Source organism: Hypomesus nipponensis, chromosome 17 (genome assembly GCF_054491055.1).
Source record: "Hypomesus nipponensis isolate SF chromosome 17, ASM5449105v1, whole genome shotgun sequence".
NCBI classification, from domain to species: domain Eukaryota; kingdom Metazoa; phylum Chordata; class Actinopteri; order Osmeriformes; family Osmeridae; genus Hypomesus; species Hypomesus nipponensis.
Window position 1 is genome coordinate 10704722 of NC_140377.1, and position 16692 is coordinate 10721413.

At 42.6% G+C, this 16692-nt stretch overlaps 1 protein-coding gene across 3 annotated transcripts; it reads right to left on the reverse strand.

The window, feature by feature from the left end:
- Positions 1 to 1220: 1220 nt before the first annotated feature.
- Positions 1221 to 11433, reverse strand: nptx2a (neuronal pentraxin 2a). 3 transcript variants are annotated; one of them, XM_084677823.1, is made up of 5 exons: positions 10990 to 11433; positions 9263 to 9494; positions 8272 to 8516; positions 4037 to 4216; positions 1221 to 3443 (listed from the first exon to the last, which is right to left on the reverse strand). In XM_084677823.1, exons 1-5 carry the CDS (start codon positions 11431 to 11433, stop codon positions 3216 to 3218), a joined length of 1329 nt encoding a protein of 442 aa, XP_084533949.1. In that variant the 3' UTR covers positions 1221 to 3215. The 3 variants fall into 3 exon arrangements, with proteins under 3 accessions (XP_084533949.1, XP_084533948.1, XP_084533946.1); XM_084677822.1 differs by having other exon boundaries at positions 9263 to 9488; positions 10972 to 11433; XM_084677820.1 differs by having other exon boundaries at positions 9263 to 9491; positions 10972 to 11433.
- Positions 11434 to 16692: the final 5259 nt, after the last annotated feature.

The following is a 16692-nucleotide window of genomic DNA, read 5'->3' on the forward strand; positions in this document are numbered from 1 at the left end:
TCTCAATCTCACAATTTTATGATAGGTTTTGTCTGCAAGCCACTTTTTTTACTTTCAAAATTATAAAACTGAAATATTACCCTCACCATAACAGTTTTTGACTTTCAGATTTTTTTTACATAGTAGATGAGTGCAGGCCAAAAAAGCAAACATTTAGAATTTTGTTTGTTTGTTTCTGTGACCTCAAAAGGTCCAGAAAGGTCCAGGATTTCTGTGTGCTAACCAACCTCTGTTGCCAACCAAGCAGAAATTCCCGGTTTGTTAAAGGGAGTTCATTCTACTCCAATGAAAAAAAACCTCAATAACGCAAGTTGATCCATCGTGCTCTGACTTAAAACACCAACCACCCTTCAGATGAACATCTAAATGAATCATATCCCTCAGAGACCAATACATCTCTGCACTCTTTTAGGTGTCAGTCCAATTCCCCCCCCCCAATCAAATGTGATTGCTATAATCCCCATGTGGTGGGATAATTTGTCAAATGTAAAAAGAAAGCTTCTGGAAACCTTGCCTGCAGCTTTAGAAGAAAATTTCATTCTCCCTAATATTATCTGCAATGCAGTGCAATAGCTGATTTGTACATTTACAAAAGTTCTTAAATGACAGAAGAATATCAAATAAATCAAATTAGCTTTATTCTTTATTTATGGTCCGTAATTGCAGATCAACTCACAGTGTTGTCACATCCTGTAGTGCAGGCAGCACATGAATTAGCAACAGGCTCAAACCACACAACTGTGAAGGGCAGGGCAAGCTCTCACGTGGCCTACAGTGCACCACATCCTTATAATCCACATGTAGAGATTTTCCTTTCCACCTGGAAGGCTGCCAGCATCAGGGATTTCTGGGCTTTTGATAACATTTTCTCTCCAGAGATAAAAAGGAGAGTATACATCTATACCCAGTGTGTTAGGTGTCTGTGGGCCGTACTGTTTTTTTTAAAGCTAGCAGAATGGACACACAGAATTGTTGCCTTCCTTTGTGTTTTCCTGTCTATTGTATCTCCAACCTTGAAAGAACCATGTCCCAACTGTGGCATGCACATGCCCGCACAAACCAGTCAATTTAATGGGTGCTGTAGCATAAGACAAACCATATTGTATTGTTTCTTTTAGGTGGATCATTGTTGAAAAAACCACTGAAGTAAAAACACTGTCTCCGTAACATTTACCTCATGTTCATGTGATCATTTTCAATTTCAATTTTTATTGGGTGCAAAAGGACATTGAACCACACTGCATAACAATGTGAAACATTTATATATAGGAAGGTGGCTTGAAAGCAACAAGAAATCTAATATTTTGTTTTATTTTATCTTCCTATACGTAAGTCGCCTTGAAATACAAAAAAAAAAAATAATAATAATCTTCAAACAAAATGCTTGATACATTGGTAAACCAAAAGCACATTTGGTGGGCAAAAAAGGCAATATAACAAACAGACGCATCTTGCTGGTGAACTAAAAGGATGCGTATAAACAAATGTGTACTCATCGGTCACTACAGGAAAATGTACTATTAAATTACATTCACAGAACAAATACAAAGACATTCAAATGTGGTACATGTTCACAGATAACGTCATTAGAACGTTAAACGTGCACCCCTTTACAACATTCCATTGCTGTCCAGTGTTCTTCTGTGTTCTCTACTGATGAACATCAGGCTGTTGAAGTCTTCATAGACTTATTTCTTTGCTTACGAATAGCCAATATATTGTTCTTAAGATTAATGACAGTTTGCTCACCCTTTTTGCCACACTAATTTCCTATAACAAATGGGAGATTCATTCACAGGCATTTTGGTATTATTGTAACTATACTGTACACGAAATGTGAGCACATTGAAGCTAAGTGGACTCATATCTCAATTGTCAGCACAATATTGAGGATCAGAAGCAGGCTAGAAGAAGCGTAAAATGTATTCATAATGTGATTTGTTTTGATCTGCAAGGACAAAATGGAAGTTGATATCTCTGGTATAATTATTTTTTTGTTTCTGGCAATAAAACAACAACATAGTGCTGGTCCAAGCATAGATGATTATCTGTTCCAACAACATTTAAATAAGGTGTGACATGACCTTGTAAAACCGTCAGGTCTATATTGTCATCAGGACACACATTTTCATTGTGAAAATATAAATTACATAGCAGGGCATTACTTAGGCCGAAGCAGATGCCAACATATAACTAACTTTACGGTCAACCAAACCATCTTCTTTAATAATTTGTTCACATAGATATTTAGCCTACAGATTAAGGATTCTTCCTGGAAGGTGATCCCTGGCCTGTCCCTTTCCTGGGCTCTTACAGCTTGCCAGGCCTGGGCAGCTTTCCTACTTTACTTTAAACCTGCGAAAGCCATGGTTAGAACCCACACATAAAGCTGCTTGGCATGGCAGCAACCCAACGGGCCAAGAGAGAGAGAGAGGTATTAGAGTAGATTTACAAGAACGAGTGTGTCCTCACCACTGCTAATCTCTGGGCTTTTGACATGCGAGAGTGGGCCAATGCGAGGGTGAATATATACACACACACACACGCGCGCGCGCTCACAAACCTGTGTGTACACAAACAAACGTAAATCTCCTCCCTCACAAAAACATGCACAGGTATATTTCTGTCCACTCAAACTGACTACAGCCCACACTCATGCACAATGCTTTGATGCCTTTAACTGATGTTTTTTACCTTCCACTGGTCTTTTTTCATCAAAGTTCAGTTTTTGCTCTTTTACTGTGTGCCACAGATAATTTAATTGAACCTGCCATGCAGCTCAGATCCATGGTGATCAACAGCGTAACAAAAATGGCTATTGTCAATAATTAGCTCACATTCAACTGATAAAACAGAGTTGTCACTGCCCACCTACTCAATGGGTTTGTGGTTGTTAAAGGTAAGGCAGTATATTCAGACAAGTCAGCATATTGATATTCAACATAATGGCAGTATGAGAATCAGAGTCCGTGAGTAATCTGTCTGCAGAATCATCTCCATTTTACAATGTGAGTCTCTTCAGAATAGATTAATTTAGTCACAAAAGATAAATGTGGAGATCAAGGAGACGACCCATGTTGGTAGTATAAAGTGTACAGCAGTGTTTCTACCCATGCACTGCAACCTCATTTCAGTCAAGAAGTTTTCAAAGCAGCCCAGAGCTTAGTTCAACTTCTGTCACGATCCCAGACACGCAACAGCCGCATGTCAAAGTCTTACGAATCAAACACACGGTCTTCACAAATCTCCAGAGCGGCCTTGGTGGCACCTCCCAGCACCTCCACGTTGGCATCCATCCATGGCACCACGTTGCCAGGCATGTAAGAGGAGCAATTGGCCATGCCCATGATGTCCACAGGCCGTAGGACTCGGTCCCACATGTTGAACTGGCTAAGCTCGCCCACAAACGCCTGGGTGGCATCGAAATGCCCGCCAACAGTGTCCTGCAGGGCCAGACAGAGAGATGTAGCAATGGTCTTGAGCTTTATAATTCAGTTGTGCTACATAACAAAGACTTTCACTTGACAATTTCTCTCTTATCTTGGCAATTCTCATTTCATAAAGTGTCAAGTGTTCTAAAATGTACCAACATATTAATGAGCAGTATTGTGACAGTACAGTTTTACATGAATGACATGATTTTAAGCAGGTAGCTTTACTTTCACTGTTAAGCATTAGTAGATTCCTTTGTTTCAATACATATAATGTTAACATCCCAAACTGGTCAGGTACTGTTACATTCATGGATTGCCATTGGGATTATCAGTACTACATCTCCATGGCGATGGTTGATATCCGGTGTAGTGACACTGTTCCACAGCTCCTGCGGGAATGCTGCTGTTTGAAGCCAGGATGTGAGGTAATTCTGACTAGCTGGATATAGCGTGAGAAGAACTTTGCTGTCTCTATCCCCCTGATATCTCTCCCTCCCTGCTCTCTCCTTCTCCAGGGAGATGCACATATAGATGTGATGAGAGTCATCCCCCACACACACACACACACACACACTTTCCTTCCACCCCTTCCCTTTTCTCACCTGCTCCTGGCCCAGGATAATGACTCCTCCAGGTTTAATTGGGTGCCAGGGGGCCAGGTTGTCTCCAGTGCCCAGGCGTTCGCCATCCTGATAGGCCTCCCAGAAGCCATCTCGAGTCGTCCAGGTGATACAGATATGGTGCCAACGTCCATCGCTTACTGAGAGGGGCAGCTGGGCCACCTGAGAAAAGGTAAGGGTGGCCAAGTGTCAACCGAGACTGTAAGTGTGCAAGAAAGGACAAGACTTAGCAACTCGGGCCAAGACATCGAAAGACTTAAGTAGATAATAACCAAGGCTTAGGTACACCAAGCCAAGATTTGGCATGCAAGGCCAAGAATTTGAAAGAGAGGACGATACTTAGAAGGAAAGGCCAATAGAGATGTCCATGATCAGCTGATCCATTTAAAGAACGGTGGGGGTAGGATTTCCAGTACACAAGGAGGGATAGTGAGTGGGCTTTCTGCGTCAGTAGAAAATCACCTCAATTATCTAATCTAGGGGGTCATCTGGGGTCAGTGAACAGCAGTAGTTATTATAGCTGTAATGACATCTGTTATAAATGGGACAATGTAGTATCAAAGCCAGTAATATTTCAAACAAGGCTCAAAAGCAGCTACCCCTGCAACAAAACAACAACATTACAGCTTTATTGAGATCAGTGACTTCATGTTCCATTGAGAGTAAGTCACAGGGGAGCTCTTGAGTAATATTCTCATTAGATTAGAATGACAGCACCATCTGAGAGAATAACGGGAGGCAGGCTGCTATGTGGATGGCTCCAGGGCCGGTCCTAGGCATAGGCGACATAGGCAGCCGCCTAGGGCGGCATCAAGAGGGGGGCGGAAAATTCCAAAGTTCATCCATTAATTAACCATCCCGCACTACCAGCAAATGGGGCCAAGTCACATATCCGTGTTGAGGGGGGGGGGGCGGCATCCCGATTTGCGCTCCCGGGAGGGGGGGGGGGGGGGCGCTGTTCATACATCTCGCCTAGGGCGCCGAATGTGCTAGGACCGGCACTGGATGGCTCTTTCTACCATCTCATTATATCACTCGCAGAAAACAGACCTATGAGACCAAAGGTCTTGCGTCAAATTGCCTTTGAGCCCTAAGCCAATCACAGAGTGCTTTGACACTAGCTGACTCCATTATCTCTTTCTAAGTCTCTAATCTTATGTCAACAAATGCAAACTGTAGGGTTCAGATGAGGTGAGAAGCTACAGTTGTTATCATAATTATGTGTTTGTTTATGGATTGCTAATCATGTAACAAAGGCAAATAAAGTGATTGTGTAAGCTGCATAATGTTAATATTACACTGAGCCAGCTCAGTGCAGCTGTGCCAGAGACACAAAGTGTGTCTTGAGTCCATACTGATCTTCTGCATATTTCATATACTTTCACAGCAGTGATATTGACAAAAATTACAACCACAGCTTCACATTACATGTAACCTCAGTCTGGATATTGAGTATGCCGGAAGCGACTGTGAAATAATTAGTTCTGTGTGGGCCTTTCCATTCGCGTAAAAACAAAAAGCAGACAAATATATCGATTTATGTTTTTGTCTTCCATATTTTCTCAGAAGGATGTTATGTCGTTGAGACAAATGAACCTGCTGATTCTGTTACAGATGTAGACCCCATAGCCATGTCTGATTTGATAGAATGTGGCTGTACTCAGTACAGTTTTTAAAATGGTTCAAGTATTTCAAGTATGGTTTATGTATTTATGTCTTGCGCAATGTGTAGAAGGGATCTGTAGCCATCCCTTAGTAACCCCAGCACTACCTCCTTTGGGATTTATTACCACTATGAACATATTCTATTCTGGTTGTACTTTACAGTAATCATATTCACCATGTTGCCTTATCTTTGGTACTGTCCTGAACTAACGATCCTCCATTGCTTCACTACATTTTACTTTTACTCTGCAGCTCTACGATATCCTTACTCTCCTTATCATCTCTCTCTCTCTTACTCTTCTCTCTGTCTCCTGTCAGATACAAACATGTATAATGCATGGCGAAGGGAGAGCTGTAGGGAGTCCTGTCCATGCCAATAAGCCAGATTCCGAACATAAACTAAAAAATATACCCCAATGACCCAGTGCGTTTCGTAACTTCAGCCAAACTCAAATCCTCTCATCATTTCAGAAGCCATGCTTCTGCGATAAACCAACAACAACTAAAGTGGGTACAATTTCTGGGGAAATTGTAGGGTGTGCTTGCTTACTTGCGTTAGTTGCAGGGGTCCATATTTAAATTACTTTTTTGTATATTTTATATTAAAATGCATAGCCTACTTATTATTTATAAAGATGACATAGATTTAAAAGCATATTTTTTTCTGCTCATTTACAACTCAAAATACTAAGAGTGAAGAGTAGAATGAAATAGTTGTCTACTCATTTCCCCTGCAAGAGGGAATGGTGATCAGCAACCTCATAGTTGAATCAAAACGAATACATTTGGCAGACCGGTGTAAAAATTGACCTAATCTCTATGACTTAAACGTCATTGTAAGTTTTTCCCTTCTCGTAATATTTTCAGGCATTTAGCCTACTCATATTGTATTCATTCATTAATAAAGAACCCCCTTTGAAGCTTATTTTAACAACAACGTTACCAGCAGCTATCTCAGAAGGAATCGCGATTCAAATAGTACCATCTGCTAACTGAAAATATGCCCCCAAAAACGTAAATAAGCTTGACATTTATTTGGGGGAAAATCACTCATTCATAAAAATGTCAGTGGTAGCAATCATTGTCAGTAAAAAGGCAAAATGCGATATAGCCCTGCTGTGTGGAGAAGCTGCCCTGGTAAATTGTAGGCTACAACTACTCCTACAGTAGACTGTCTTGGTAGCGATTGCGTTGGTTGAAATCGATTTAACGTTACTTCCATTGTACTTTCTAGGCTGAAATGAATTATTTTCATGAACAGATTGAAGTTTAGGCTTTGGCAATGGCGTTCAGGTTAGTAGTCACTAGTCAGATAGTTTCACCTATTGAAAGACTTCTGATTTAAGTAATGGTAGTGCCGAACATGTGCCGTTTGACTTCCTACGTAGGCTACTGTACTGTAAACAGCTGTGGAGATGTTTTTTTTAGCTACTGTACTAGACTAGGCTACAGTACAGCGTTGCAGAGAGCTACTAGTACACTGGTTTGAAACCACAGGTGATGATAATTTCACCAACAAATCGTTTACTTGTAATCTAATGTTATAATAAATCCTACAACGAAAATGTAATCGTGAGGAATGTTTATTTTAACGATTGAAAACAGATGCATCATAGACCGCTGTAGTATGTGTTGCCCGGGACAACAGAGGCTAATGTCATGATGCTAATGCTTCAGTGAAATAGTAGACTACTGTTTCCGAAAGTAGATGTAACTACTTCCTTATATCAGATTATATTGTTTTTCATATCCCAAAGTAAATAGTTATCACCCTGTCTTATTTGCTTGTGGCGTTTCTGCAGCTCCCTTGCAGCAAAGCAGTTAGCCGAGCTATCTCCCAGAAGTTAACGAGCTGCTAAACTAATGTTCTGCCGGAGGTAGTCACGCAATATTTTGTGACGTTAGTGACGTCAGTAGCGTCAGTGACTGTGGCTAGCAAGTTAGCCACCGTTAGCTTCACTTTTGCCACAAAAACTTAATTAAAACCTAAACCGTGCAACGGAACATAAATCCCAATAGAACCAACTCAATCACGACCAAGACAAACCTTTTGACATCGACGTTGTCTATGTAGTCCAAATATTGACTGAGCCTTAGGGGCGCGAAAATAAACAATAATAAATAAATATATATGTGAGATAACAATGGTTTGTGCTCGCCGAAGGCAAGCACACCCCAATAATCCAACATTGAATACTACCCATTCAAACATCTCCATTGCCATACTTGTATTCCTTTGAAGGCAGGACCCACTGCAATATTTATTTCTAGCCCTTTGAGCCTGAATTGTCTTGATTCTGAAGGAATTGTCAGTAACTAGACCTCAATTATGTAAAACACACAGTAGTGGACAAACCGAAGGTACGATACGATCAGAGAAATCCAATTCCTACTGGAGATCCATTTCAAAGAACCATTACTATCGTAATATAATATAGGATGTGAACTATTTGTCACTCCTGTGGATGTGCCACTTGACATCCATAATATCCTTCATGGCAGTGATGATACGTTCCTATAGGAAGGTCTGAGAGACTCCAGGGTGATCTTACCTTGTCATTGACCAGCAGTTCTATGGGGTTATTCCCCCACTCTATCAGAACTATTTCATTAGCCTGTCCTGGGACGCCGTAGGAGAAAGGGGTCCCTATACCCGGGCTGGCGCTGGACTTCAGCCACATACACACGGTGAAGGCGTACATCTCAGGCAGGCTCTTCTTGATGCGTCCGTACAGGTAGTTGGTACGCAGTGGCAGGGACACCTTGAAGTCCTCGGGCGACTTAAATGCATTGTTACCTGCAGGCAAAGGGTCGTGGGGGGAATACGTTTAGATTCACAGGCTGGCAGTGTGGATATCCTGACACACTGCTGACGAGAAGATGGGATGAGTGGAGGAGGAGATTCGTTTATTTAAGAACATGTGGTTTTGAGTGCTGGTGGAGAACACAGACTGTTTGGCATTCATGATGTGTGAGTATCAGACCACCATGTCATGATGTGTCAGTCAGAGATAAGCATGTTCCTGAGAGGTAGTAAAAAGAATAAGAGATACGGAGGGAAGCAGAGCAGAGAATAAGAGAGTGCGAGTGGGAAAGCTCAGAGGCAGAATGTTGAAAGAAGTTATAGAGCGAGCAAGGGGGAGAAACTGAGACAGCGAGAGCATAGACAAAAAAATGTGTGTGTGAAAGAGAGAGAGCAGAGACATAGATGGACGAGGTCAGACTCACTCGTGTGTTTTAGACCACTTCACCATTACTGCTGTTATAGTCACCTCGATTAAAAACCATATTGTTCCCTCCATCCACCTGCGTGGTGTACTCTGCAGCTGAACCCTAAAATGGTTGCAAGCCCTGACCAAATGGGAGTGGGAGCTTCATTACCCAACACAGCCCAATTCAAACAGGTCAGGTTGGTTCATCTAGACAGCAACAGTTCCTATTTTCTTAGTTGCCTTATCATATGGACCCAGACTTAAGCCGCCTAAAGCGTCATCCAACATAAACATCCATATGAAGGATAAGAAGAGAAGGAGACGTGCGTACTCCTCTCTAGCTCGGTGATCCTCTCCAGCAGGGAGCTGAGGGTGCTCTCTGTGCGCTGGCGGTGGGCCGCCGTGTCGTTGTAGAGCTGGCTCTTCTCCTCCTCCAGCTCGGCCACCTTCTTCAGCAGCTGGCCCTCCAGCGCTCCCAGGCGGCTCCTCAGGAGCTCCCTCAGCTCTGCCGGGAAGGAGGCTCCGCCCCTGCCGCCGCCTGACATGTTAGAGCGCTGCTGCTGCTGAAAGAAAGGAGAGAGAGAGAGAGAGAGAGAGAGAGAGAGAGAGAGAGAGAGAGAGAGAGACAGAGAGAGAGAGAGAGAGAGAGAGAGAGAGAGAGAGAGAGAGTGAGAGAGAGTGAGTGAGTGAGTGTTAATCTGCATATATATGTTACGCTCATTCAGCTGTTTAGGAAGCAGGACAGAACCAAAAGTCCTCTGCACCTTTCAGGTCAAACATCTGTTTAGCACCCTCGTTTTTAATTTTGAGGGGGAATTCAGTCCATCTGTTCCAATGTGATTAGTTTCTCCCACATGCACAGACACCGTCGCACACACACATCTACACGCACACACAAACATATATTACTGACCTACACTTATTCCTAGCACACTCTCGTGGGTGGCCTATGAGTTACATTGATCTAGCCACAGCAGTTATGCTAAGAAGGTTCAGATCAATGCAGACATGATTGAATGATGAACATTTTATGTGTCATATATTATCACTGCGGCAATGTATCATTGATTCGATGATGGCATTAAAATGTTCATCATTGCGTTGATCATTGATGAGAGAGAGAAAGAGAGGGAGAGAGAGATGGATGGATGGAACAGTGCAGAAACAGCATCATTATTTTATATTGTGCGTCATGTAATGGTTTACTACTGGAACAACATAATTACATATTTACAACTGATGACGATAAAGCCCCAAAACAATGTAAGATCAGTGCCCAGATTGCATCGAGCCCCAGGCATGACCTCAATATCAGGCGATTGAGATTGTCGGCCCACATGGATTTATTGAAAGCTGCTCTGGAGGTAGTTGATGTACTGTGGGGTTTGGAGAACAGCCTGGACCTACATTTACTATCTGCATGATAGATTAGATTTACTAAACTAATATCCACTACCTTGCCTCCATTTGCAAAGCACACTGCTTTTGTTTCAAAGGATCAGTGGTGTATGTATCAGTATGTATACAATGTAACCATGCATAATTCCCTCTATGAATGAGTTAAGGTGTTGCTCACGTTTGACTAATGTGTCTAATTTTACATTTACAAATTCACATCTCTGCGCCATGCAGTCTGCTGGCATGACACCAGTGACACTGATTGATGTCATTAATTTTGTATTCATCGAGTACATTCTTAATCTTTGAGAGTATTCAGCTGTGATTGTTGAATGATAAACAGGATTCCTTGCTTTGACACTGTTACATGCGCCTCTGATCACAGTGTGCTGTGTACGTGCTGTGGCGCGGAGTAGTCTGCTGCACAGATTATCAGACATAATAGGGCAAAATTTAGGTGGTGAACACGCACGCACGCGCACACATAACAAACGCGTTGCAGTATGGTGTCTGTATGTTAATGTGTTTGTGTATGTTCATAATTACCAAGTCATATAGAAGTATGAATGAACTGCCCTTTCTGACCATAACAAAATATAAACATTTAATTAAATAATGTGCAGTATACATGCATGATGTGACCCTGTTGAGTGCCCTCACCTCCAGGTTCTCCAGACGCCCCTTCAGGCTCTGCATGGTCTTTCCTAGCTGGTCTATGGTCTCCGCTGGGTCTCGTGGCAGGTCACCCATGGTGTTTTTGCTGTATTCCTTCCGCCTGGAGCTTTGACCCCGGGACTTGCTCGAGTCATCGGCAGCCGCCTCGCAGCGGGCAAGTTTAGAGTTCAGTTCCTTGATGGTCCCCTGTTGGCTGACGATAGTCTCCTTTTGCTGAAGAATGGTTTCACGGAGTTGGATGATGGTGTTTCTCAGTTCGTCCTCCACAGGACTGGTATTCTGGATGCGGTTTTCGGGGGAGCCCAGCGGACAGCCAGGCTCTGCGCCCGGAGGAATGGCAGAGCAGACGAAGCGGCTACCTGTCGCATCGTTTGCGCTAACCGTGCGTCCACCCAAAAGGTATAAAACTCCAACTACTAAAGCAAGCATACTCGACCGACTGTAAGCCCTAAATCGTTGTTTCTTGCGAAAAGTCTCCTTTCACACACTTACACACGTTGAAAATATATGTTGAAATTACAAACTTCTCGCCAACTGGATAAATTGCCCAGTTGTATACATCTTTGATTGGAAACTGACACGAGAGCATCTAATTGAAGTTAACAATAACTCTTAATAGTTTCAGTAAAAAAATTGTAGACTGTACCTGTAACCTTTAACCAAATGTTTAAAATTAAATTCACTTTAAATCTCAAATGGAAGTTGAACAAAAACACAGTCCAACGCAGGTTTTTATAGCAAGCTCCGTTAGTTTGAAACGGTTGTTTCTATTCCGGCAGGTTTGTTAGTGAATGGTGCTGAAAAGACAGTGATCTCGCTTTAACAGATTAATATAGGGCGCGCGCACAAGCGCATCCGCTCATCGTCTGTTCATTCTTACTGAGTTTTGACTACGTCACCAGATCCCGGCAGATACGAGTCATGCCCTGCGAATCTGTTGCTTCGATCTGTTTGAGTGAACTGAACGTCATCCTTCGCAAACCAATGACTTTTTGGACGCTGTCTCCTGTATCGTGACATGCATCGCCAGTTGGTCACGGTAAATTCGGGTGAGTCTGAAACTGCTAAACGAGTTTTCTTGTCAGCTAAGGCACACTGCACCCTAAGCCTCCATCAAATATGCATTTGCAGTAAATATGAAGTGGTGGATTGGACTCAGTACCTTGAAGTGTCAACTTCAACGTATTGTTGTAAAGCAGGTGAGTGGAGTGAGTCACAAGGTTATGCTGAATTATCACATTCCTACAGAGTAGCCTAAACATCAAAAAGGCAGTATGCACACTCATGTTGCCTTTACCTGTTACTGACTAACTGTCAACAAAGATAGCTTTTTATTAAATCTGTCAGCATTGAAATTCACTACAGTGACAACATTTATTCTTCTGCATAGCCTGCATTCTAAAACATATTTGGACTATGCACTTATGCACTTTTACTTTCCCACACCCCTCCAGTCAATGATTCCTATCCTAAATAACCTGTGCAGATTCAACTGGTATAGCATGCTATCTGGGTTGACCATTATGAAAACCTCCCTTATGTGGATGAGTGTCCAGGGAGTGGGACCCGGAGGTCAGTTTGAGGCATGTCTGCACACTCAGCTGCCTGGAGCCACAGTAGGTCTGCAGGGAGTGTTGCCTGCTAGCTGGGCAGGTCACAGCCAGTGAAAGACACATCCTGATCTGACAGAGCCTGCAGCTGTGGGGGACGGACTGTCACCATGACAACCCTATCTGGTTCCCATGGCGGTAAAGGACATCCTGCGCGGTCCCATCTGAACCTCTCCTCCAGTGAGTGATAAGACAGAGATAGAGTCAGAGGGGAGTTGGAAGGGGAGGGAGGAGGGGAGGACAGAGGCGAGGGAGTCAGAGGGGATTCGGAGGGAAGGAAGTAGGATTGGAGGACAGAGTTGAAGGTGTCGGAGGGAAGGACTGAGGTGAGGACTGAGGCGAGGTTGTTGGAGGGGAGGTAGGTGGAGGTGAGGATGGAGTCGAGGGAGTCGGAGGGAAGTGTGGAAGCAACGGATAAAGAGGGTAGGACAGAGGCGAGGGAGTCAGAGGGGAGGATTGGCGATGGATGACAACTTAGACTTCAATGGAGTACGAGCAGCTCTGCTTTCCTTTGAAGTTAAGTGATGGTGGGATGAGAAAAAACCTGTTTTGAATATTGGGTGTTCTTTGGTTCTCCTTTTGATCATCGTCATTTTTTCAATTTCAAAACCCCCCACTAACTGACTGACTTACAACACTTCCTTCATACAAGCCAATAATTGTCATGAAAAAGAATGCCTTCATCGTAGCCTAATGTCCAGACATACTGGTACATTGTCAAACTAATATATTACACATGACAATGAGGACTGGATTATACTCTCAAGTCATTTCACATTACAGAAGTCATTGACCAACACTCATACACAAAGACTACACACATACACGCACGCACACACACGCACTGTCAAATCAGCCAAGAGGCAGTGTGACACGTCACGTCAGGCAGTGTGACACGTCATCATCCCTCCCAATCTCCTGCTGGTTAATACCTGGTGATGATGGTTTATCACTGCGCAGCCCGCCAGAATCAGAAGCTCTGTGACTCAGATGAACTGTCACAACAGAATTTATCTGGACACACACATACACACACATGAACACATACTCACATAGAGAGAGAGCAAGAGAGTCAGAAAGAATAAAAGAGTACATGTCAAAAATTGTAAAACAGCAGCATGATCCGCCCTCTTTGTCAGGGTTTTCCTAATTAACTGAACGATGAGATGAGATTGAAGACAAATATTTTCATCTTTACATACACTATAGAGTGCAGGGAGTGACACATTCATGCCAGGCTCAATAATTAAATCTTGCATGCGCGTCAATCGCAGGTCTTTCATGCTGAGATCCCATTGACGGGAGGACAGCTGTTTTCAAAAATATCAGACTTTTCAAAAGCCTGCTCATGTCTTTGATGCCGACTGCTCTCCCCATCGTTGAGAAATTCGATTTCCGTGTTTGGCAAGAGAAAGTGTGCTGAGCAACCTCAGAGTTCTCCTTCAAGGAGATGTGGAATGACAGGAATGACGAAATGTTTTCTGGCTTCTGGAGAGTGTAGGACCTGGAACATCTAATACAATACCAGGTCATGGAGAATGTCTGTCGATGACTCTCTTCAGCTTTCAAACACAGTACAACAACAACAGAGGATCAAGAAGTTGGACTTTGTGAAGGCTATGATTCTCTAAAACTGTACTTCAAATTCCTGCTCTCTTGTGTGCATCACATACAGCATATCAAACTTGGACTTCACGATGAGTCTCAGCCACAAATGGAAGAGTTTGAGCATAGCAGTGTGACACAGCACAGCAAGTCATTCAATGGCGTTTTGTTACAATATGTAGATTGTGAGGACTTTCTCTGCAAACACAAATAAACAGTTGATCACAGCTTGCCTTTATATAATACCCAGTCTGCTCTCTGGAGGATGTGGAGAAGGGCAACCCACACAACACATGGATGGCCATCAGGCTTTGGAATGAACTCAGATGACTCCATGGATGAGTTTGTGTTGGTTGTATTTCAAAAGGTAAGTAATTATGGAGTTTTTTTTTTTTTGAAGACTGCATTCCAACCAATAAGTTGGTCCTCCTATTCATTCTAACCCCTAAGTGTTCCATGACAGATATTATACACTTAAATGTATTAGGTCTCAGACACATTCTTTGTGGATGTTCTATGCCCCTCACATTCCTGCAGTTAAAACAGTTGTATGGTATATTTTTATTACTGACCAACCCTCACCATAAAAGACCTACAGCACTAGTTCAGTCAGCTAGACATTTCTATGGCTATGTCATGTCAAAGCAAAACAGTTTATTCACTATTTCTTTTGAGTTGCAGCAGATGCACGAAACGACCCTGAATCTAGCCCATGGCGTGATCAGAAACTGAAAGGCACTCACCTGAACCTTGACTCCTTACCTTGAGAGATGGAACCCAGTCAACACTCAGAGAAACCAATCTCTACTATTTTCTTTGCATGGTTTGGTTAAAGTAAGCAAGTAAACAATTTTTTATTGTCTTTGTTTTATTGCTTGCGTTGATATTGTATTAAAGAGAAGTTACCGCCAGAATGATTCATAGTGCAGAGTTTGCATAGTAAGAGCTTCTGGCAAGGTAATTTGGAAATGGTTTTGAGGGGGTGGACAGCGCGTGGAGCAAGTAACAAGTGTTGATTGCAGATGGAGCTAAAAGTTTGAAGGGTCTTCGTTTAGAGTTAACTTACTGTAATTATGTTGATGTTCCATGGTGCCATTAACATTCTCCAACCATTCTGGTACTTAAACTTAAGTAAATTACATACTACATTTGACAGACTCTGTAAACTTAATTCAGACATACTGGCCTCAAACTAAATATTGGATCAAAACATTTTGAGATGACTAATAAAATGTTTGACTGATTTTGAATTCGTACAATGTTCATTCAGTGAGGTAAAACATTTAAGGTTCCACTTAAGTCATTGTCGTGGCAGAATTACAACATGACATGATTATGTGCTCAAAACCCTTACGGTTATGAAATGCCTCTTGTTCTTCTCGAGCACATGAGAGAATGTGTTCCTTTAATGTTCCCTTGTGCAAGGCTGTTTAGGAGTCAGATAAGGTTAGGGGATTGTTTTTTGAGGAAGATTAAAAACAGATGTTTCTCGTACGCACAGGTATATCTTATGTTTAGGGAACATAGACTGTTATTGAATATATAGAGTACCCCAAGAATACTCAAATTCTTGGGGTACAGGGCAGCTCATTTATGGGTAGGAGACATCAAAAACAGGATCTAGTTGTGCTTGTTTAGGAAGAACGCAAACACGAAGAAATATACTTGGAGAATTATGAGAGTTCTAGGAAAGCTGTTAGATAGGGGAGGGGGGATTCCACTCATTAAGGCCTATAAATACTGTGATCAAACTGAAGATGTTAGCTTTTATATTTTCTGTATCCTGCTTGAAGCTTTAATAAACAATTAATACGTTGATTTCAAATTGATTCTGATTGGGTCTTCTCTATACAAACTTCTGATCCATGATTGATGAACCTTCTGAGTTTGCCTCAAAATCATACTCTCTCACTTCTTAATCTGTACCTGAAATACAACCTTCTCATTGTGACAACCTCTGAAAAACACTCAAATGGAACTTCTCTGTAGCCTAGCCTGAGAGATACAGAACTACAAATAACTGACCAGCATGAAAGAAACAAATAAAAAATAAAAAACCCCATCTGTCTTAAGAAATGACGGTTGTATTTTCTGCCGGCCTGCCAACTCTGGGGCTTTTGATTAGAATCAGTCCGGGAACCATCCAGCCAAGAGAACCAGCTGTCTGAGGCCTTGGCAGCACTGCTGGGGCCGGGTAGGGGGCCTGAGGCCTGGGGTGCCTGGGGAAACAAGTGGGAAATGCGCCGGTCCATTTTGGTTGTGGAGCAGTTGGACCCAGCCTAGCAGTCTCCTGCAGCCAAGGGAAACAACACAACACCTGCAGAGCTTGGTTATACCAGCTAGACAATCAAGCTGGACAGGTTGCACAGAGCTGCTGTCCATGGTGCTGAATTACCAAACTGGGGTCCCACTCTGCCATCACTATGGCAACAACAACAACATGTAGAGGTAAAACCAACACTGGTTCTGTAAC

What these genes read in the sequence shown, in the direction of transcription:
- nptx2a (XM_084677820.1), bottom strand. Translation starts at nt 11,433, where the DNA reads ATGCTTGCTTTAGTAGTTGGAGTTTTATACCTTTTGGGTGGACGCACG. An exon ending in AGGTGAGGGCACTCAACAGG is followed by an intron (nt 9,492 to 10,971) that starts GTCACATCATGC and finishes TTCTTTCAGCAG; the next exon opens with CAGCAGCGCTCTAACATGTC. An exon ending in GATCACCGAGCTAGAGAGGA is followed by an intron (nt 8,517 to 9,262) that starts GTACGCACGTCT and finishes CTTTGCCTGCAG; the next exon opens with GTAACAATGCATTTAAGTCG.